Raw genomic sequence first — 24095 nt, forward strand, 5'->3', positions numbered from 1 at the left:
AAACCGATTCAACTCACTACTTCTATTAAACTTCTCGGTGTAACCACCAGCAGATTAGTACACTGATGAAAAAATGTTTCTATAGGTTACGCATGATCCGTTCTATTTCTAATCTTCTAGAACCTTCATCACTAAACATTTTGATTTATTCGCTAGTAATCTCTAACTTAGATTACTGCCACACCCTATATCAAGGAATCAATCATAAAGAACTAAAACAACTTCAGATTATTCAAAATGCGGCCATTAAACTCATATTTAAAGCAAAAAAAATTCAACCAGATCCAAGATGGCGATTTGACTGGACGTGCGCTGAGAGCTCCGTCCTAGTGCTTTGCTTTTGGAGGAAGATTTCTTACTTGATATGCCGAAACGGAGTGGCCGAAGCACCGCTGCTGCCTCGTGGCACTCCGAGGTGCCCATTGTTGGCACGATTGATGAGATTCTACGACGGATGCATCAGGTGTCAGTGGAGTCGGGAGGCAGCCTTCTGAGGATGCAGGGCATAGGCGAGGTCACTGCAGTTCCTCCTGGGCTAGAAACAACTTTGAACCCCGACGTTAGGGCCCCACCCACGCAGCCTCAGAGCACTAGCTCCCCCAGGGGCAAGGAAACCCCGGAACTTGGCGTTTTCTCTTCCCCAGAGGCGAGTGATATGTTAGTGGAGAGCCTGGAAGCTGGAACCCCAATCCTAGGGACTCCAGCTGGATCATCTGAGGCTATGATAACAGATTGGGCCAAGCGGGCGGACAACAGGAAGGTTTACAGACTGGTGAGAGTGTTCTTACTATTTAAATCCTTGATATTACCTGAGAAACCAGAAGTGGTAACCCTGGAGTCTTTATGGGATTTTATGGCTGGTTTTGTGAAGGCCGTGTCCCAATCTTCAGCAATTTGAAAGGAAACTATCAGAACATTCAAAAGAGTTAAAAGGATATAAAAGTTGAAGTGACTGCCTCTAATCTTTTGCTTCAGAAACATGATCAGGGCATAATAACTTTTAAGCAATTGCATGAGAATTTGATAAAAGATAATGTTAATCTTAGAAGAAAAGTGGAAATGCTTGAAAACACTCCATTTTCTTCAGTATACTACCTTCCTGGAAAAACTCAAGTTCAAAAATCTTCATTAAATGTATCTGAAATGTTGGAAATATCTGATAAAGAGGCAGCAGTGCCATCCACTTTGATCATATCAGTAGCTCTTTCAATTGATAAAACATGGTTGTTAAAACTTTTCTTCAAAAATAGGCAAAAAGAATTTATAGGTTTAAAAGTACAAATGTTTCCTGACTTAGTACGAGAGATGCAACGTCATCGTCGAGAATTTTTGTTATTGAAGCCTGGGGTTAGATCCTTGTGTGCCACTTTTTATTTGCAGCACCCTTGTAAAGGTATTGTTCTATATCGAGCTGTTAAATATGTCTTTTATAAACCAAACCAGTTGACAACCTTTTTGTCCCTAACCTGTTTGGAAAAAGAACAACCCTGAGCCCTATTTTGATGGAATATACGCTTAACTCATCGCTTTGATCAGCCTTAATCTTAATGGAATTTTCTTTTTTTTCTCACTAGATTATACCATCTTGAAACTTGTACAAAAGGTTTGTTTGACTCGTTCCCCTTTCTATGGAAAGAGGATGGATTAAAATATTTAGGTATTTGGATAAATAAAACGCTGGAAGAAACAATGCAAGTGAATGAAAATTTTTTATTACAGAAGGTAACAGAAATGTGTGAGCAATGGAATGGAATCCTTTACATCTTTCTTAGTGGGGGAGAGTTCAAACTCTTAAAATGATGATATTGCCTGCAGTTTGTTATCAAATGGGTATGATACCAGTTTTTTTTTCAGGGGTCCTTTTATAAAAAATTAAATTCTATACTTACAAAATTTATTTGGCTGGGTAAAATTCCTAGAATTGCTTTAGTATCTTTTCAAAAGCCAATTAAAGAGGAAGGGGTAAATTTTCCCAATATTTATAGATATCATCAAGCCTATATTATGTGCCAGGGTATGTATTGGGTCCTCCCAGAGCTTATTGAAAATATCCCAGACTGGTTGTGGTTGGAATGGCGACTCATGTTTCCTCTGCGATTGTGCCATGTTCTCAGTATCAAAATGCCTAGATTATATAAAGAAAACAGAATATTAGTTGATACATGGAAAACTTTACGATATGTCAATACATAAATCAACAAATCAGACTATATGGCTAAATTCCAAGGTTCAAATTGGCGGAAAAGTCCATAATCTGTTATTGAGAAAGGCATAGGGCAAGCCACTGCTTGCCCTGGATCTGTAGCATGGAATGTTGCTACTCTGGGTTTTGGCCAGGTACTAGTGACCTGGATTGGCCATTGTGAGAATGGGCTACTGGATTGATGGACCATTGATCTGACCCAATAAGGCTATTCTTATGTTCTTATTAGGAATCACTGCCCTGGAAAAGGATCTATGTGCTATCGTTGATGACATGTTGAAATCTTTGTGTGCAGCAGTGGCAAAGAAAGCAAATAGAATGTTAGGAATTTTCAGAAAAGGAATGGAAAACATAGATGAGACTGTTATAATGCACTTGTATCGCTCCATAGTGCAAGAACACCTCAAATATTGTGTGTAGTTCTGGTCACCATATCTCACAAAGATATAGCAGAATTAGAAAAGGTAGAGAGAAAGGCAATGAAAATGATAAAGGTGATGAGACGACTTCCCTATGAAGAAAGGCTATAGCAGTTAGATCTTTACACCTTAAAGAGACAGATCAGGGGAGATATTATAGATATCTATAAAATACTGAGTGCAGTGGAATAGGTAGACTTGAATCACTTGGTTTTCAAAAATACCAGGATTAGGGAATGCAATGAAGCTACTAAGTAGTAGATTTAAAACAAACTGGAGAAAATATTTTTTTCACGCAATATGCAATTAAACTTTGGAATTTGTTGGCAGAGAATATGGCAATAGCAGTTAGCATAGCAGGGTTTAAAAGAGATTTGGATAATTTTCTATAAGCCATTCTTAAGATGAACTTGGGAAAATTAATTTCTTATTTTTGGGATACGAAGCATAAAATCTGTTTTACTCTTAGGATCTTGACAAATACTTGTGACCTGGATTGGCCACTGTTGGAAACAGGATACTCGGTTTGATGGATCTTCAGTCTGTCCTAGTTTGGCAACTCTTATGTTCTTATGCTCTTTATATTCTCAACAAAAACAATTTGTTGTTTATCTATGTAAACCATATAGTTAATATACGGTATATAAATTTTTTAATAAATAAGAAAATCTTTTGACATTGGGTGGACTGGATAGACCATATGTTTTTTTCTGTCATCTGTTTCTTTGTTCTTGTTTTCTCTCTTTTCCCAGAAAATCAACAGCATACCAAAGAAGACTTCCTCTGCAGAAAACTCTAAGAACAACACTCAAGAGACTACGGGTCTGGAGGACAAAAACTTTATTGGCCAAAATGGCCATGTTTCGGTGTTATGCCTGCGTCGAGGGTCTTATAGATGCTATGTAACATAAAATATCAGCAATTGTCAAAAACCATAATGTTGATTTTTATGACAGATATTTTACTAGCTGCTGTCAGTGAATGTTATTTTGGATCCTCTGCGCATATTACGTTTTCGTTGCTGTATTTTACTGTGTTCAAATGCCTGTTTGGCAATTGATAGTATTTTATGTTACATAGCAGCTACAAGTCCCTTGATATAAGCATAACACTGTAACATGACCATGTCAGGTCAATAGATATAGGGCTCCTTTTACTAAGCTGCGTGCAGAAGTGCCGCGCATGCTAGACGCTAATGCCACCATTGAGCTGGCATTAGTTCTAGCTGCTTAGCGGGGGTTTAGCGCACGCTAAAATTCTATCACAGCTTAGTAAAAGAGGGGGATAGTCTTTGTCTTTCAGATCTGCAGTCTCTTCCCCTTTTGTTACTACCACTGCTGTGTCCTTTTCTCCCCCAAGTCTTACCCATAGCCAGTGATTCTAAATGTGTCAAAATTGTGCTTATCCCACTAACTTAGAAACAATTGTTCTTCAATGAGAGCAGGATACTAGACCACACAAATTTGCCCACTTTCTATTTGGTGGAATGTGGTTTCCACCAGAAAGTTTGTATATAGGATTGAGGGAGCCCTATGTGATATTGATGAGGTAGGTGATCCTGCATCTGTCCAGTAAGGTAAAAGATATAGCTTCTATGAGTATTATCTGTGGTCTCCAGTGATGACATTACCCATTTGTCTGAGCTATATGCCACTGTCCTCAGAGAACACCTGCTATAACTAAACACCTTTCTTTCTTGATCAATCAATTTTTTATGGATTTTAACTTAGATCCATGATTGTGTATATATAAAAGTAATAGCCTATTTAATTAAAAAAAAGCTCTCATGCAGAATGTGAGAAAAATTTTAACTTTTTGAAAATATATTCCTTCATAACATGTATTCTGGTTAATTGAAGTTTTACTGAAATTCTGTCATGTTAATTAACATGCAAAAACTTATGCTGACTTTTACAAAGCTGGAGTAGAGCTTTCTACCATGGGCCGGCGAGGTAAATGCTCTGAATTCCTATGAGCGTCAGAGTATTTACCTCGCCAGCCCACAGTAGAAACATCTTCCACGACTTTGTAAAAAGAGCCCTTTGGCATCTGTTAGTGAAATGAATGAAATGGTGTCCTTCTAATAGTATTTGAATAGTTTAAGTGAAAAAAAGAGATATATATATATATATATATATATATATATATTTATAGTTCTATTTCTTTGTCTTTAAAACTCACTTTTTTTTCCAGAGATCCTAAAGTGGATTACAGTAATCTATAAAATATAAAATCAATACAATATGATAAATTAGCACATTGCAACAAAGCAAATTTATCCCAGTCCCCATCTCTCGCAAAGTGAATGAGAAACAACTGAAATAGACATTTTTTTTAAAAAAGGAACAGAAGATATCCCAATGATAAAATCAAAAGCAATTAAAAAAAAAACCCACTGTGGTTTTATATTTTCATGAATAAAAGCTACAGGTTCACCTTGCATGGAAGCATCTTCCTGTCCCTTCTTTTTTGATTGCCTGAGAAACAACTGAATCATCCACCCACACAAAATACTACTATACCAAGAGGAAATAAAGATGCTCAGCAATAATAGAGGATCCTATATATTAAATTAACAATTAGAAATGGTGGCATCACATACTGTAACTGTTCTTTTATATTATTCAGGTGTGCAACAATAAGAAAAATTGCCATTGCAATAAGGGTTGGGCTCCTCCAGACTGCACTAAACCAGGATTTGGAGGAAGTGTTGACAGTGGACCTTTAGTTAAAGGTTCATTCATTAGCTATGTTTATCCTCCTGAAGAAGAAGAAGGAAAAGAAGAAAAAGAAAAAGGTGGTGGTGCTGCCGTCACCAGTGCTGGTGGTGGTGCTGCCGCCACCAAAGGTGGTGGTGGTGGTAATATCGGTGCCAGTGATGGCAGTGGTAAAGACAAATGGGACGCAACGTTTGAAGGTAAGAAATACATTTTACTGAGCAAAGTTCATAAATGAAAATGATGCATTAAGGGGTAAATTTGTAAAGGTTTTTCCTCATGAATCTTGTATGCATTTGGATTTTTTTATTTTTATTTTTTACAGATTGTGCAGTGATATATGTGAATATAAGTATTCGCACTGATAAGATTGAACATATGTCACATTTAAGCATCCTCAGGGCCATAGTTAGGGTGACGAAGAGACAGTTGTGATATACATGTTTATTTTATAATACAAATAATGTAGCCCACTCTTAAGTTAAGAGGTCCCTTCATATGTAGTCACAGGCAACACACTCTTATTTCTCACTTATGTAGATAAGGGGGAAAAAACCTCAGAGGATGGAGCCATACACACAGTAAGCACTCTGTTTAGCATATTTTATCTACATCGTTCGCTCCTCAGTTTAGTGATTGGCAAAAAAAAATCCCTTTTTCCGTTAATCTGTTTTTCTTTATCCAAAACTCTCATATATATTTCCTTATATTTTCACTATAGCAGCATACAGGGAGGGGCCTTAGGCACCTGGGCCAATCACTATGAAAGGACAGGCCCGCCTCATTGCGACGGAGATGGGCCTGCCAGCCGGACAGAAGACCCATCTGTCCGGATATCCTTATAGGTTAGGGGGGGTTAGGAGGGGTCATGCTATCTATGGGGGGGTTTCCGGCAGGAGGGATTGGGCACCCTCCTGCTGGCGATCTACGGGAGGTATTCCAGGCAGGAGGGATTAGCATTCCCTCCTGATGCTTTGTTCGGGGGGGGGGGGGAGGGACTGGCGGCTACGTCTACAACAGCCCGATTCTCTAACTGGCATCTGTAACATAGATGTCGGTTAGAAAATCGGGTTTACTTTAGGTGGTCTTAGGCCCGATTCTATATAGGATGCCTGTCGGCTTCTGAGACTGGGCGTCCTATACAGAATCCGGGCCAAAATGTTTGCACTAACTATAAAACTAATGAATATACTGAACTAAATTTGCCTACTTTGTCATTCTTTGGATACAAATCGGACACCCTTGCTGGCTAGGAAGAAAATATATTTTCTTACTTTACCAAATACTTTCTGCAGTTCTTTTTGTACTACTGTTCCGTTTCTAAAAGGTTGGGGGCTCATCTAGGATGACATCATTATTGGCTGGGACCGGTGTTGTTGAGTAGTAGGAGACACGTCCCGCTGAATTCAGTGGTCTCGTGGTTCCTGATGAGGGGTCCCACAATGTACTGACAAGTATCCTGAGACAAATTTAAATGAAAAAGCTTTGGTAAAGTAAGTGGGGGAAGAAGTAGGTGCGTGACCAACCAGGCAGCTCTGTGTGCACAGATCAAGGTAAGAACTTTTGGGCTATTATAGTATTCCCTTGATGGTTGGGGATACATTCTGGGAGCACCGTATAACTGTGTGAGTGTGGCGTATCAGTGACACAGAGCAAAAGCAGAGTCCCAAACTGCGTTTTTGTTGTCCTGTGAGGGGCATGGCCAGAGACGGACAAAGTGAAAGGTTTTTGTTTTTCGAACGAAGGTGCCAAAATGGGGAGTAAAGCTAGCAGAAGTGATGAAGGGGATGGTAGAGACCCCGAGAGCATACCTCCAGAAAGCCCCTTAGGGAGGATGCTGAAGTGTTGGGACGATATGTCCAGCATGAAAGGAAAGGATAAGAAATGACTATATTTTGCTGTTTCATTTGGACTAAAGAAAGTATTAAACCTCCAGCTGTCTTCTGGCCAAATTATGGTGCGGTAGAAGATTGGCTATGTGAAATTCTAAATTTGTGAAATTCTAAATTTGGATGTAAACAGTAAACAGCTTATTCAAAAACGGAAGCTGAGTACGCTTCCTGTTGAAAAGGGAGAGGATTGAAATTTTTCCCTGTTCACACAAAGGAGAAAGAGAGTGAACAGGCAGAGGTAGAAGCCCAGCCCAGGGATCCTTTGCAGTATCTACCCCCTCCTATGATACTCATGGGGGACAGGGAGTGAAGGCTAGGAGAGAAAAAGAGGAGGTATGCATAGATATAGATCCAGTGGAGAAGGTGGAATCCCTTCCCGAATTACAGAGGTGCCAGGAAGACCTGGCCAATTTTTCCAAAGCCTCTGGATCGCTCCCCCCCCCAAAAAAAGAGGAGGGGGCAGTGCAGAGCTATCTGTTGAGGGAAGTTCTCATAGGGCAGTGGTGTCCAAACTTTTTTCAAAGAGGGCCAGACTTGATGAAGTGAACATGCGCGAGGGCCGACCATTTTGCCTGACATTTAAAATTAAGTACAAATGAACTATTTTATGTAAACTTTATTGCAAACGATTTGAATTACAATTCTAAACAGTAGTAAAGGAAAAACAATCAGCGCATACAAAGTGATCAAATAAATAAGAATTGCAAGCTGAACACTAAGCTAGGAACATTACTAGAAAAGATACAAAAATTAAAAAATAAAGTGCAGCGCAAAAAAACTTGTCTATCATACATCAAATGAATATAGCAGCAAGGCCCAAAAGTCCCTAGAAACAGGATAAGGAAGGACGCACTGTTATCGGAGGTCCCGGCGCCGCCCCTCCCCTTCTACCTCTCGGCGCTGCTTTCTGGACTTTTTTTATTACATTATATACATATATATGGAATTATATGAAGCAACAGGGCTTTATGGATAAAATTGCACTTACTAAAACAGGAAGTAGACCTCCTCGGTCAACTCTACATGGGGCTACAGGTGGCTGCGTGGTGAGAGAAGGAATGCAGATTTCAAATCCTTCTGCATTCCCGCGTCGTAGGCGGCGCCAGGCACATAGAAAAGAGCGGGGGCGGGGATGTGCGATGGCTCAGACACAGAGAAAGACATTGATCAGCCGTGTCTCTGGGGGCCGTATGGAAGTAAAGGACGGGCCGCAACTGGCCCGCGGGCCGGACTTTGGACATTACTGTCATAGGGGATGGGAGAGTGGGCTATGTAAGTTCTCCATTAACTAGTTTAGAAGTAGGAAGTTTTAAAAAGGAAATAATCTTTAATTGAAGATCCCATTGGGTTAGCTGAACAGTTTAACCAGTTTCTAGGACCTAATTTTTATACCTGGCAAGAGATGATGTCTATTCTGGGTATTTTGTTTAGCGAGGAGGAACAGAGACTGATTAGGAGAGCCGTTTTGATACAGTGGCAAAATTCACATCCTGTGGGACAAGAAGGACCCATAGGAGAAAAAAAAAATTCCCAGTGTCACCCATAACTGGAGCAATCAAAGTGCAGCCCATAGAGCCAATATGAAAGATTTACGAGATTTAATTATTGCAGGAATTAAAGAAGCATTAAAATTTTACTAAGGCATTCGAGGTACAGCAAGAAAGAGGTTATGGGAGCAAATGATAAAATTTTCCGGTATGAATCCAGATGACCCAGTAGCTCAGGGCTTGCTGAAAGTACATTTTGTTACTAAAGCATGGCTTGGTATCAGGAAAAAGATACAGAAGTTTGAGGGCTGGAGTGAGAAACCGTTAGAAGAGTTGTTAAGGGAAGCACAGAAAGCATTTGTGAAACGAGAAGATAAATCCAATCCAATCCTTGGTCTTATATACCGAATCAACCTTACAAGAGGGCTCGACTCAGTTTACAGAAATTGATTATAGGACAGGGGAAAAAAATATTAAAATACACGCATCAACATTTATAATCCATAATTTAAATTAGAGTCAATTAGGAATTTCTGAAATTGATGATTTATTTGGGCAAGTATTGGAACAAATACTAGAAAAATTCAAGGTGTCTTCAGAAGTTACCTTGTTACAGTATGTCGATGACCTTTTAGGGCTCCTTTTACTAAGGTACGCTAGCGTTTTTAGCGCACACAAACCCCCATGCTAAATGAAAAAACGAATGCCAGCTCTATGGTGGTGTTAGCATCTAGCGCACCTTAGTAAAAGGAGCCCTTAGTGTCAGGGAAAAAGAAGGGAGCAGTGGCGGAGGCCACCAGTGCTCGCCTAAATTTATTGGGGGAACAGAGTCTCAGGGTAAACAAGGCTAAATTGCTATATGTGGAAAGGAAAGTGAAGTACCTGGGCCATCTGATCAGTGAAGGAAAGAGAAAAATCAATCCTGAGCGAATTAAGGGAATTGTTGAGCTGCCCTTACCCAAAACTAAAAGAGAATTGCGGAAATTTCTAGGGTTAACTGGATATTACAGGTTATGGATTGAATCATATGCTCGGAAAACAAAAGGGTAATACTTAAAACTCCTTGAAGAAGAACCAGATCTCCTTGAGTGGACAGAGGAGGAAAAGAAATTAGTGACAGATTTGAAGGATAGCCTGATCACAGCCCCAGTGTTAGCCTTACCCTCTTTGACAAATCTTTTAATTTGTTTGTCACTACAGATAAGGGGGCAGCATTGAGAGTGCAAACCCAAAATTGGGGAGGGAAAAGACAGCCAGGTACTGGACCCTGTTTCTTGAGGATGGCTGGAGTGTGTGCAAGCTGTTGCAGCCACGGCTCTCCTGGTGGAAGAAAGTAGAAAATTGACATTGGATGGGTTCTAGTGGTAAGCACTCCACATCAAGTCAGAAATATTCTGAATCAGAAAGCTGAAAGATGGTTAACTGATTCTAAAATATTAAAATATGAAGCCATCCTAATGGAAAAGGATGACTTGGTATTGACAACAGATGCCTGTATTAACCAAGCCACCTTTTTGTGGAAGGGAGTAACAGGAGAGGAAAAACAACCTGAACATGATTGTTTAGATATTATTGAAGATCAGACTAAGGTACATTCAAATTTGAGAGATACAGCATTACCTAGGGAGTCATCAATTGTTTATTGATGGCTCCTCAAGGGTGGGGGGAGGGGAAAAGACATAATGGTTATGCTATTGTGGATGGAATAGGTCAATCTAATTGAAGCAAGGTGACTACCAAACACATAGTCAGCCCAAACTTGTGAGCTATATGCCCTAAATCAAGCTTTGCAGTTGTTGAAAGGGGATGAGGGAACAATTTATACTGGTTTCAAATATGCAGTTGGAGTCGTGCAAATATTTGGGAGAATTTGGGAGGATAGTGGTTTGATCAATGGGAAAGGGAAGAAATTAATACATGGGGAGTTGATTGAGCAACTGCTAGAGAATCTTTTACTCCCTAATGAAATAGCAATGGTACATGCAAATGGACATGAAAAAGCATACACACCAAAGGCAATTGAAAACAGGCTAGCAGATGAAGCAGCTAAAGAGGCTGCATTAGAATCTGAAATAGTGACTATGTGCATCCTAACTCCTAGGGTTCCAGATTGATCCCTCATTCCTACATTCACTAGTAAGGAAGAGGAGTTAACCAAGTTGGGGGCAATTACATCAAGTGAGGGGAAGTGATTGTTACCAGTTGATGGACAAATGATAAATAAACAGCTCGTTAAGAAAGGTATCACGACCAGGACGAAGGAAGTCATCCTGCCACTGTATCGTGCTATGGTGCGCCCACATCTGGAATACTGTGTCCAGTACTGGTCGCCGTACCTCAAGAAGGACATGGCAGTGCTGGAGGGAGTCCAGAGAAGAGCAACAAAGCTAATAAAGGGTATGGAAAACCTCTCATATCCTGACAGGCTGAAAGAGCTGGGGCTGTTCTCCCTGGAGAAGCGGAGACTTAGAGGAGACATGATAGAAACCTTCAAGATCCTGAAGGGCATAGAAAAAGTAGACAGGGACAGATTTTTCAAATTATGGGGAACCACAAGTACAAGGGGGCACTCGGAGAAATTGAAAGGGGACAGGTTTAGAACAAACGCTAGGAAGTTCTTCTTCACCCAGAGGGTGGTGGATACATGGAACGCGCTTCCAGAGGCTGTGATAGGCAGGAGCACGTTACAGGGCTTCAAAGACGGTTTGGATAGGTTCCTAGAGGACAAAGGGATTGAGGGGTACAGATAGGGGTAGAGGTAGGTTATAGGGATAGGAGCAAGAGGTAAGTTATAGAAATAGTCAGGGACCACTGCTCAGGCAATAGGCCTGATGGGCCGCCGTGGGAGCGGACCGCTGGGCGAGATGGACCTCTAGTCTGCATCAGCGGAGGCAACTTCTTATGTTCCTGTCTTTATTTCTTTCTCTCTCTCTCCTTAGCCGCTTTCTTTCTTTCTGTCTTTCTTTTTCCTTGGCTGTCCATCACCACCCCTTGCCTGCTCCCCCTGTCCATTCTCCCTTCCTTTTACCTCCCCTGTGTCCACCACCACCCCTTCACTGCTCACCTTATGCAGCAGCAGCCCTTCTCCCTTTGTTTCCCCCCCTGTCCAGCAGCACCTCTTTCCTTCTCCCCCTGTCCAACATTAGGCCTCCGTTCCTTTTTCTTCACCCCCCCTGCCCATCAGCACCTCTTTCCTTCTCCCCCTGTCCAGCAGTAGGCGTCCCTTCCTTTTTCTCCCCCTCCTTCCTCCTTCTTAGCCTATGATACACTTACCTTGCTCTGCCCCTGATCAGAGGTTCCCGACAGCCGCCCAGTTGCACCCATTGGAAAAGATCCCTCTGCCGCATCCCGCACCCCTCCTGACATGACTCCCGCTGTCTTTCTTTCTGTCTGTCTCTGTCCCTGGCCCCCTTTGTCTGTCTTTCTGTGTATCTCCCTGCCCCTGTGTCTTTCTTCTTGTCTCCCTTCCTCCCTTTGTATGTCTGTCCGAAGCAGCATTCCCTCCCCCTCCATTTCCCTCCCCCCACACCAGTTCCCTGTGCACCAGCATTAGCATTTCCTCTAGCCCCCTTTCCCTTCCCACGGTCCCGATTACACATGGGAGCATACCCAGTGGAGCAAGGTGAGCACTTCCACCAGGATATACTGGACTTCAAACGCTGCTACCAATGACAATATAGTGATAACATGATGGGTGACTACATCAGGGGGCTGATTCATGAAAGTGACTTACAATATAATCACAAATCTCAAAAAACTACTCACTTCTAAATCTTCTGTGGTGATCATTGTATAACTTCAATATAAATACATGTGATTCATATGTTGCTTTTTATGACTTTATAAGAATGAAAAGTTGGAAATTCTGCATTTTCACATTTTAAATACATTAGGAAAATTGCAAAATTTGACTATCCTGGTCACAAAAGTGTTTTATGGAAATAACATTATATTTATATTAAACTGACCCGAGTCTTTTGTCGCCCCTCCTTCCCTTCCCGCGAGCCCGACTACACATGGCGATTCAAGCAGCGTGTGCAGCAGTCTTCACACGCTGCTTCGGGTCCTTCTACTGCCCTGATTTACTCTGGCATGTCCCTGATGACATCATCAGAGACGCGGCAGAGCAAATCAGGACAGTAGAAGGGCCCGAAGCAGCGTGTGAAGACTGCTGCACACACTGCTTGAATCGTTGGGTAGGTAGTTGGGCCCGCGAGAAGGGAAGGGGGGGGGGGCGGCAAAGGACTCGGGTCAGTTTAAGAGCTGGGGCGGAAAGTTGCTGGGTTTCTTGGTGGGGGCGCTGAGCGGCCGCGATCCCTCTCCTCTGAGACAACCCCCCCGCCCGCCCGCTGGAGGAACGGAGATTGGCGGCTGGCTGCGGTCCCGGCTTGTGGAGGCATCGGCGGCTGGTGACGTAAGCGCGCATGCGCACTCCTACCTAAGGTGCCCTACATCTCACGGAAAACGGACGCACGCAGGTGGGAGTGCACATGCACGGATTACTGTTTTATTATATTAGATTTATATCACCACCTTTTTACTATTTCTCAAGCAGTTATAATTAATCTATAAACTTCCTCATTCTTCTCCATCCCTCTTGTTCCTTTATTTAAACTGCAAAAGTCTAGAAAAGGAAACCTATACTAACATAATTTACTCAATACCAGTTCCTAGTTTCGCTGAGTCACGCCAATTGAGATGCTCTTTGGATACCTCAATTAGAGTGAGGATTTGTATTGAAGTCTGAGGCTAGGTATATTGAGGGGAAAATGGGAACGCCACCCCCTACGTCTATTCCCTGAACTACACTGGGAAGCATAATGTCCAAAACCTAGGCAAGCGAAACATCAAATTTATGCTTTACCTCAATAACCATAACGCCATGGGGTCAAGACGACTGAAGGAGTGACAAATATTTGCTTTGACATTGTCGATTCGGGATCATGACAACGTTTAGGATCAGGAGCAACATTGTGACTGTTCTAATAAGGAGAGATTTGGTTTATGATTCCTGATATTGGCCCTGTATACGGACTCAGAACAGGCAGCCTGGTGCTGTAGTGAGGAATATGGGTATGTAGGCTGGGTAGGACCGGGAGCATCGTGATAAGGGGGTGGGTTTTTGTGCAAGGGAGCTCATCTGAGGAGGTCTCAATATCTGGACAGATGGGAACCACCTGCGCTGACTCATAGGGGACATCTAGCTCATGTGGTGCTTCACTAGAGGCTATGAGAGGCTCAGTAGTGTCGCGTATCGGTTCCATGGACTCCTGATTGGGGGGATCGTGGCAGTGCTTTAATGTTGGCTGTGATATGACCTCAGGGAAATTATTGATAATCATATTTCTAGCTTCAAGCAGCACTTCACTGCAGCCCTTAAAGTGAGATTCGGGCTCCCAGGTATTGGACAAGAGGAGCAGCAAGAATAGCTAGGAGAGAGCAAGAGGAGTAGAGAGGAGCAGGAGAAAAGCAGTTTAAAGGCAAGAAAAAGAGTTGAGGAGGGAGACAGAGAAGAGCAGGAGGCTAGGGGCAGGGCGAGAGTAAGCTCTGCCCACCCCCACCGCATCGGAAGAGTCAGCGTCCGAACTCCCCCATAACAGGGGAGGAGCCAAGGCGCGCAGCCATTCAGCGCGCGGCGAAGGTGAGCGGCAAAGGCGCACACCTTAGCGAGAGCGCCTTTGTGAAGGGCCAAGTCACTACACCCAAGAGCAAAGGGAAGGAATGAAAGGTAAGGAAGCGGCAAGCACAGAAGGTAAGGAAGAAGCAGGCGCAGAAGGAACAAACACACACAAGCAGCAGTAAGGTAAGGAAGAGCAAAGACAGCACACACAAGAAGGCAGCAAGGCAAGAAGCAGGCACAGAAGGAACAACCACACACAAGCAAAAGTTAGGCAAGGTGCAAAGGCAGCAGGCACAGAAGGAACAAACACACAAGCAAAAGTAAGGAAAGGTAGAGCGTAGGCAGCACACACAAGAAGCAGGCGCAGAAGGAAGCAGGCACAGAAGGAACACGTAATCTTAACTGTTATCTTAAAGTAGGAACAACGATGGAAGCAGAGGGAAACCAGAAGATGAGTTTTTCAGTGTTCTGCACAGACTGTCATATGTATGACTACCTCCCCTCAGGGAGACAGTCATCATATGTATGCAGTCGATGTCAGGAGCTGAAAAGCTTGAAGAAAGAAGTCAAGCGACTTGAGGACAAGATACAGGAGCTAGAAGGACTTTACACCACGGAGGATCCTATCGAGGTATTTGAAGACTTCAGGAGTGAGAGACACATCGATAAGGAAGTCAGAGAACTCAAGGAATTTATTGAGGAAGCATACAAGAGGAGGGTGGAAGAGAACGAACTCCAGATGAAAGATGAAGTTACACCAACACCAATATGGAAGGGGGAGCAAGAAGCAGATGACCTCAAAGAAGACACCCAGAGAGGAATACCACATGAGGGGGAGGAATTGGCTAGTCGATGCCCAGAAGAGAGAGCGAAGCACGCCGAGGACATTGACCTGAGACCGAAGCGAAAATTGAAGAAGGGAAAGTCAGCAATCCTAGTGGGAGACTCGATCCTGAGGCATGTGGACAGCCACATAGCAGGAGGAAGAGAGGATCGATTGGTGACCTGCCTCCCAGGAGCGAAAACCAAGGACATCGTGGACAAAATTGGGAAGATCCTGGAAGGAGCGGAGATGGAAGAGACCGCAGTAATGATCCACATCGGGACGAATGATGTCAGCAGGAGAGACTACAGAAGAAGCACACTGGTAAAACAGTTCAAGATTCTGGGAAGGAAGCTGAAGATGAGGACCCAGAAGATAGTATTCTCAGAGATCCTACCGGTACCGAGGGCAGATGTGAAAACGCAGGAGGAACTACAATCAATAAATGCGTGGGTGAGGAAATGGTGTGAGGAAGAAGGATTCCACTTTGTGAGGAACTGGACAACGTTATGGGGCAAGAGCAAGCTCTACAGGAGAGATGGACTGCACCTGAGTGCAGCGGGAACAAGACTTCTAGCAAACAACGTCAAGAGAGGAATAGAACAGGCTTTAAACTAAGAGGAAGGGGAAAGCCAACAGTTGACCTAGCGTCGACGATTCGGAAGAAGGTATCCCGTGAAGATACTAAGGGGAAAAAAGGCTGAGAAGAAACAAGGGACAAATTACAGGAGTCAACTAACCCAGAAGAGGAAGTTAGAAAGATTGTAGCAAAAGAGAAAACACTAAAGACCAAAGCACAGGGAAAGGAAGTGAAGACAACAAAATGCCAGGACTTAAATTGCATATATACTAATGCAAGGAGCCTAAGAAACAAAATGGGGGAACTAGAAGCCGTGGCCAATGCAGAGGAATAGACATCATTGGAATCTCTGAAACATGGTGGAATGAGGAAAGCAAATGGGATACAGCACTGCCGGGGTACAAACTCTATCGCCAGGATAGGTCAGGACAGAAAGGAGGTGGAATAGCCCTATACATAAAAGAAAGCATACAATTGACAAGAATGGACACAGCGGAGACGACCAACAATCTGGAATCGCTATGGGTTAAAATACCGGGTAGGAAAGGACATGAAATAAAGATGGGCCTATACTATTGTCCACCCGGGCAAACCAGAGATATCGATAGAGAAATGGAAACCGAGATGAAGCGAGAATGCAAAAGCGGTTACACAGTTATTATGGGAGACTTCAACTACCCTGGGATAGGCTAGAATTTTGGAAGTTCAAGATGCGCTAGGGAGACAGAATTCCTGGAGGCTACACAAGATTGCTTCATGGAGCAGCTTGTTAGAGAACCGACGAGAGGAAATGCCACTCTGGATCTAATCCTAAATGGGTTAATGGGACCTGCAAAGGAAGTGGAAGTAGTGGGACCGTTGGGAAACAGCGATCATAATATGATCAAGTTCAAAGTTGAAAAAGGAAAGAGAACCATAGCAACAACTTTCAACTTCAGGAAAGGAAACTATGAAGCAATGAGGCAAATGGTAAGGAAGAAACTTAGGAACACTTCCAAGAAATGGCAAATGGTAGAACATGCCTGGTCTTTTTTCAAGGACACGGTGAGCGAGGTGCAAAATCTGTACATCCCCAGATTCAGAAAGGGGTGCAAAAAGAGTTGAAGAAAAGACCCGGTATGGATGACTAAAATAGTGAAGGAAGCGATAGGCAATAAGAAAAATTCATTCAGGAAATGGAAAAAGTACAAAACTGAGGGGGACTGGAAGGAGCACAGGAAGTATCAAAAAGAATGTCACCGTGTGGTTCGAAAAGCCAAAAGAGAGTATGAAGAGAGGCTAGCCAGGGAGGCACTAAATTTCAAGCTGTTCTTCAGATATGTTAAAGGTAAACAGCCAGCTAGGGAGCAGGTGGGACCGCTGGACGATGGAGACAGGAAGGGAGTAGTGAAGGAGGAGAAAGAAGTCGCAGAAAGACTTAACATGTTCTTTTCGTCTGTATTTACGAACGAAGACACAACCAACATACCGGAACCTGAGCAATTCTTCAATGGAAATCAAGCAGAAAAATTAACATCCATGGAAATGAGCCTTGAAGAATTGCGCAGGCAGATAGAAAAACTAAAAACTGACAAATCCCCGGGTCCAGACGGAATCCATTCAAGGGTTCTGAAGGAATTAAAGGAGGAGATAGTGGAACTACTGCAGCAAGTTTGTAACCTATCCCTGAAAACAGGCATGATCCCAGAGGATTGGAAGATAGCCAACGTCACGCCCATCTTTAAAAAGGGATCAAGAGGTGACCCGGGAAACTATAGACCGGTGAGTCTGACCTCGGTTCCGGGGAAAATGGCGGAAGCACTGATAAAAGAAAACATCGATGAACATTTGGAAAGAAACGAACTTCTGATAACAAGCCAACATGGTTTCTGCAGGGGGAGATCGTGCCTAACTAACTTATTGCACTTCTTCGAAGGAATCACCAACCGGATGGACAGAGGAGACCCCATAGACATCATATACCTTGATTTCCAAAAAGCCTTTGACAAGGTGCCTCACAAGCTTCTACTTCGGAAACTGAAGAACCATGGGGTGGATGGAGACGCACATAGATGGATCAGAAACTGGTTGGCAGGTAGGAAACAGAGGGTAGGGGTGAAGGGCCACTACTCGGACCGGAGGAGGGTCACGAGTGGTGTTCCGCAGGGCTCGGTGCTCGGGCCGCTGCTATTTAATATATTCATAAATGATCTAGAAACAGGGTCGAAGTGTGAGATAATAAAATTTGCGGACGACACCAAACTATTTAGTGGAGCTCGGACTAAAGAGGACTGCGAAGAATTGCAAAGGGACCTGAACAAACTAGGGGAATGGGCGACGAGATGGCAGATGAAGTTCAACGTGGAGAAATGTAAAGTATTGCATGTGGGAAGCAGAAACCTGAGGTACAACTATATGATGGGAGAGATGTTATTGAATGAGAGAACCTAAGAAAGGGACTTGGGGGTAATGGTGGACATGACAATGAAGCCGACGGCACAGTGCGCAGTGGCCGCTAAGAAAGCGAATAGAATGCTAGGTATAATCTAGAAGAATATTACAACCAGGACGAAAGAAGTTATCCTGCCATTGTATCGGGCGATGTTGTGCCCGCATCTGGAATACTGCATCCAATATTGGTCGCCGTACCTTAAGAAGGATATGGCATTACTCGAGAGGATTCAGAGAAGAGCGACACGTCTGATAAAAGGGATGGAAAACCTTTCATAAGCTGAGAGATTGGAGAAACTGGGTCTCTTCCATGGAGAAAAGGAGACTTAGAGGGGATATGATAGAGATTTATAAGATCATGAAGGGCATAGAAAGAGTAGAGAGGGACAGATTCTTCAAACTTTCAAAAATAAAAGAACAAGAGGGCATTCAGAAAAGTTGAAAGGTGTCACCATCTAGTCTCTGGCCGAGCGGTTTTCCAACGCTAGGCAGTGACACACTTCTAACACCTGGCGTGAGCCCCTTTATAGTAGGGCTACCTTGCAGACTGGAAACCCCTATGGTTTTCCTGGGCTAGATGTGGTGTGTTCTTGGCACAGAAAACTCCAGCAGTCAGAATGGCTTCCATAATAAATCATAGCTTTTATTGGGCCACTGGCCTTGGCAACCTCAGGCAAGAACGGTTTCACCAGTAACATAAATTTTGCACGCAGGAAAAAGTTCATTCAAAATCAAAAATATAATTCACACTACTCTGGACTTCCTAAATGCCTCATAGTACAAGCATTTTCCTTCACCAGAGTGCATTCATTAAAGGGCTAACTGCCCTCAAAGTTCCAGGTTCTCTTATTCTAAGCAGTCTTGTAGAACCTGTTTATTTGGCAACAATTTTACTGCGTTTGTACTGCAGGAGATAATGCAGGTCAAACAGAACAGTCCTTTTAGTTGGAGCTTTACCCAGTTCAAAAAGCACACGGGGTTAAATTACCTCCCACAGTTTGCTAATGTAATTAGCCAACAGCTGTGCCTGAACGGAGGTCTGGTATCAGGAATCATAGACACCTTAGGCAAATTCCCTGCACAGCGTTTGCTTAAGTAAGCTAGGCTAAACACATCCTATCAGCTCTAGTGCTTTTCTCACATCCAGCATATAGGAACACAACCTGGCAGTTTACACCACTTTAACATCCTGTTAGGCATTTCTCAAGTTCCAGCAGATCATCAGAAGACCAGTAGGCAGAAGAAACGTTTTCCCTGCCCCCACCTTTCCTTAAGAGATTTCCATGGGTTCACTCTGGGTTTCTCCTAAGTTATAGCTTTCTCCTATCAACATAGGTTCAGGCACACATGGATCCACAGGAGAGTGTCTAACCTGTACCTCTGGCATGTCCCAATCGGTCAGAGACAGGGGCACTGAGTGTTTCCAGGCTAGTTCAGCCTCATGCTGGGATTCTGGCTCCGGCTCTGCTGCTGTCCTGGGGAATCTGCTGGTTCCTTTCTGCCATGTTCCTGTTCTCCCCAGCTCATTAGAGAGACTCCGTTTAAGCTGAGGGAAGAAACCACTCCCTGTTTGCTGCAGGGGAGAAAGTTTTCTTCCCTTGGCCTGAACTGTTCAAGGCACCCTGCTGTGCTGCCTTCTGCTTCACAGACTCTGCAAACCCATAAGGCCAATCTTTACTGTTTGACCTCAGGACATTATCAGAGCAGTCCCAGCTTTCTGGACCTGCTTCCCTTTCTCCCTCCGAGTCCACAGGATAGTCAGCTGACTTACTCCCCCGGGCTCTGACTTGGTTCGCCCTCCTGCATCTGGGCTTGTAATTCCTCCCAAATCTCTCTGTGATAAGCCTCGGGGTTGCAGGATTGTCACAAAGGGGACAGATTCAAAACAAATGCTAGGAAGTTCTTCTTTACCCAACGTGTGGTGGACACCTGGAATGCGCTTCCAGAGGACGTAATAGGGCAGAGTACAGTACTTGGGTTTAAGAAAGGATTGGACAATTTCCTGCTGGAAAAGGGGATAGAAGGGTATAAATAGAGAATTACTGCACAGGTCCTGGACCTGTTGGGCCGCCGTGTGAGCGGACTGCTGGGCATGATGGACCTCAGGTCGGACCCAGCAGAGGCATTGCTTATGTTCTTATCATCATCAGACGTGTATCCTTTCCACCAAACTTGATACAGAATTTCAGTCCCTTCGGTTTCTTTAAAATCAACAATCTTCTCTACCACGTACACATCTTCCTCATCTACATCCTTCATGCTATCACCTGGTTCAGGAATAAGGGTATACGACTCACACTGTAAAGGAGGTGAGAAGGGTAAAGGCATGGGCGGCATGGATAGTCCAGGGAGAACTATAGGAATTATGGGATTAGGGTGCTCATTTCGGCAGTTGCAATCAGCCAGGGGTTGTAATGGTGGGAATAGACCCATGGGATGTTTAGCTGGTAAAGCATGAGAAATAGAGTGTGGGTCTGTATAGGATGCTTCTGTTATCTGCCTCAATTTAGAGTCAATAATTTTTAGTGTAAGCATTCTAACAGTAATGCTTAATATATAGCTATGGCTGTGGTTTTATGTCTGTGCTCTGGTTATCGAACTTTCTATAGCAGTCTACACTCTGCCTGTTAAAGGAGGCATGACTTTAGTTCCAAAAGGAACTATCTAAGCTCCTAAAACTGAAATAATACACTCTATGACTTGAACAAAATAATGACGCGATCCCTGAGTTGGCTTAAGAAAACATATGAGCTGTACTTCAGTTGGATGATCAAGACAAACCATGGGCTCCTCACATTTGTTGTGCAAGATGTGCCGTCGATCATAGAGCTTGGCTCTGAGGTACTCAGAAGTCAATGCTATTTACTATCCCAATGATATGCTGAGAACAGAAGGATCACTTGACAGACTGTTACTTTTGTCTGACAAATGTATCTGATTTCTCCAGTAAAAATAAGAAAATCAATTGAATACCCCAATCTTCCTTTAGTCATGAGACCAGTGCCTCATGATGACAGTCTTCCAGTACTGAAGCCACAAGATAAATAGAGCCTAAACGAAACTGACAAAGAATCTGCAATGCACCAGCCAAGAACTGACAGTAACATTGATCCTGATTTTGAACCATGTACATCTGGTGAGCTTTATCTTATGGATTTCCACACAAGCTGAATATCTTCAATAATTATAGCCACAGAAAAATAATATTCATTAATAAATCTACTACCAGTAACAAATGCCTTTTATCATTCAATTTTCTCAAAAACGGAGAAAGAGACCTCAGTGTTTCTCCAGAGTAATCTGGGGAAACTTTCTATGGCAAGTACTTCATTGCCATAGAGAAATACATCCTCGGTCTCACAAAACTCCGTACTATAATCTAAGTGCTTTTCTTAAATCAATATTAAATATATTTTAAGTTTAGATTTAAACACTTATTTTAGGCACTTATCTTATCTTGTCTGGTAGTATACAAAATCACTGCGGACTGTAGTCAAAAATCCCAGTGCAGGCACACTGCACTTTAAGAAGTAGTATTAGATAGCATTCAAATACTTCATATAGATATCCCGACAGGCCCTGTTTCGCGCATAAGCTGCATCAGGGGATTATCTGAAAAACATAGTAAATCTAATCAATATTCCACATAGCTATACTACTAATTAGAATCAATAATTTTAAAGTACTCACTCTCAAAAACGAGCTACCGCTTCAATGATTTTCCCTTTAGAAAATGGCGGCTCGGCGTTTGTCTTGGCTTTATAAAGGCTGAAAGAAATAACACTGGACCAATCACAGTTCAGAGAACACGGAAAAATAACCAATCATATGGGATTCCAAAAAAAATTCAAAAAAAGGCATGCCATTCTATTTTGGCATTCAAACCTGATGGAATATAGGTTTTCAATGTAAATATCCATCTTTGTTCTCTTTGTCTAAGGAATGTCCTAAAATCACCTCCCTTACTGGATGGGTATAGTTGTTCAATTACCCAACATCGTAATTCAGAGAACACGTGATTGAAGTCCAGACAATGTTGCACTATTGGTGCCTCCACTTTATTACGGAACAAGCATGACCTATGTTCTATGAGTCTAGTTTTAAGCTGTCTAGAAGTCTGCCCAAGAGCTTTATCTTATAACACAGTCAGAATTAAATGACCTGATCAGGAACAGGTTTGGCAAAAGCAAAAGCAGAATTATTGGGTTCAAGACTGCAAGGATGGTGTTTGATCTCGCCAGGTAAGAAAATTTCTGTATTTCAAAGCTGCCAAGACAATTTAACAAATTTCTTTGCACAGGTTGAAAATCTCTGTTTCTGCACTGACATTAAAGGGTTGTTCACAGCTTTGGGTTGTACGCAAGACCCACAGGAGTGGCGTCTTTTTATTGATTAAGAACATAAGAATAGCCTTACTAGGTCAGACCAATGGTCCATCAAGCCCAGTAGCCCGTTCTCACGGTGGCCAATCCAGGTCACTAGTACCTGGCCAAAACCCAAGGTGTAGTAATATTCCATGCTACCAATACAGGGCAATCAGTGGCTTCCCCCATGTCTCTCAATAACAGACTATGGACTTTTCCTCCAGGAACTTGTCCAAACCTTTCTTAAAAACAGCTACGCTATCTGCTCTTACCACATCCTCTGGTAATGCGTTCCAGAGCTTACCGTATTTTTCGCTTCATAAAAGATGCACTTTTCTTCGACCCAAAAGTGGGTGTAAATGTCGATGAGTCTTATGCAGCGAAGATATAAATTTTTAACATCCCCCGTTGGGCCTTGTAGCCCTTTCAGGACCAAGGGACATATTTGTCCCATAACTTTAAAATCCTATAAATTTTGATTGGGATAGTCTACAGTTCTAAATTTGATATGTACGGATTCCATATGATACTGCCTTTATGTAAACAAACTGGTTCCGACATTCATTCATTAGCGTCGTTGCCAGATTGACAAGAAGATTCACTTGCCACACTGTCCATAAGCCAGAAGTGTGATTTTTTTAAAAAAAATAATGATATTTTACAAAGAAAATCAATTTTTTGGCATCTGCAAGCCATTTTTACCATAAAAATGTCGTCAAAACCACAAAAATTGGCCTACAATCCTTATGGTCCTGAAAGGGTTAAAAACACCCCAGTACATCTTCGGGGTAAAATAACATTATTCGCCGATGACGCCAAACTAAGTAATGTAGTGGGCAAATGCACAATAGATGATGTTTCAATGCCCGACAACATGATGCACGACCTACTCCTACTGGAGCGCTGGTCTAGGTCCTGGCAACTCAGCTTCAATGCCAAAAAATGCAAAGTTATGCACCTGGGCAACCAAAATCCATGCAAGACTTACACCCTAAATGGAGAGATCCTAACAAGAACTGAAGCAGAACGTGACCTAGGGGTGATCGTCAGTGAGGACATGAAGGCTGCCAATCAAGTGGAGCAAGCTTCATCCAAAGCAAGACAAGTCATAGGTTGCATAAGAAGGGGTTTCGTCAGCTAAGAGCCGGAAGTCATTATGCCATTGTATAGATCCATGGTGAGGCCCCATCTGGAATACTGTGTGCAATTCTGGAGGCCGCATTATCGCAAGGATGTGCTGAGACTGGAGTCGGTTCAGAGAATGGCCACCCGGATGGTCTCAGGACTCAAGGATCTCCCATACGAGGAACGGCTAAACAAATTGCAGCTATACTCACTCGAGGAGCGCAGAGAGAGGGGGGACATGATCGAGACGTTCAAGTATCTCTCGGGCCGCATAGAGACGGAGGAAGATATCTTCCTTTTCAAGGGTCCCACGACAACAAGAGGGCATCCGTGGAAAATTAGGGGAGGGAAACTACGAGCTGACACCAGGAAATTCTTTTTCACAGAAAGGGTGGTTGATCGCTGGAATAGTGTTCCACTGCATGTGATCGAGGC

At 43.0% G+C, this 24095-nt stretch overlaps 1 protein-coding gene across 1 annotated transcript in view; it reads left to right on the forward strand.

The window, feature by feature from the left end:
- The first annotated feature begins 364 nt into the window (after window positions 1-364).
- The window catches only part of LOC117362935, an 89370-nt gene continuing 65639 nt past the window's right edge, over window positions 365-24095 (forward strand). Inside the window, exons 1-3 of the mRNA XM_033950026.1 lie at window positions 365-772; window positions 3375-3488; window positions 5251-5539. Of these exons, the coding sequence (XP_033805917.1) occupies window positions 365-772; window positions 3375-3488; window positions 5251-5539 (811 nt within the window). The remainder of the gene's footprint in view (window positions 773-3374; window positions 3489-5250; window positions 5540-24095) is intronic.

The sequence above is a fragment of the Geotrypetes seraphini genome, chromosome 6 (assembly GCF_902459505.1).
Source record: "Geotrypetes seraphini chromosome 6, aGeoSer1.1, whole genome shotgun sequence".
NCBI classification, from domain to species: Eukaryota; Metazoa; Chordata; class Amphibia; order Gymnophiona; family Dermophiidae; genus Geotrypetes; species Geotrypetes seraphini.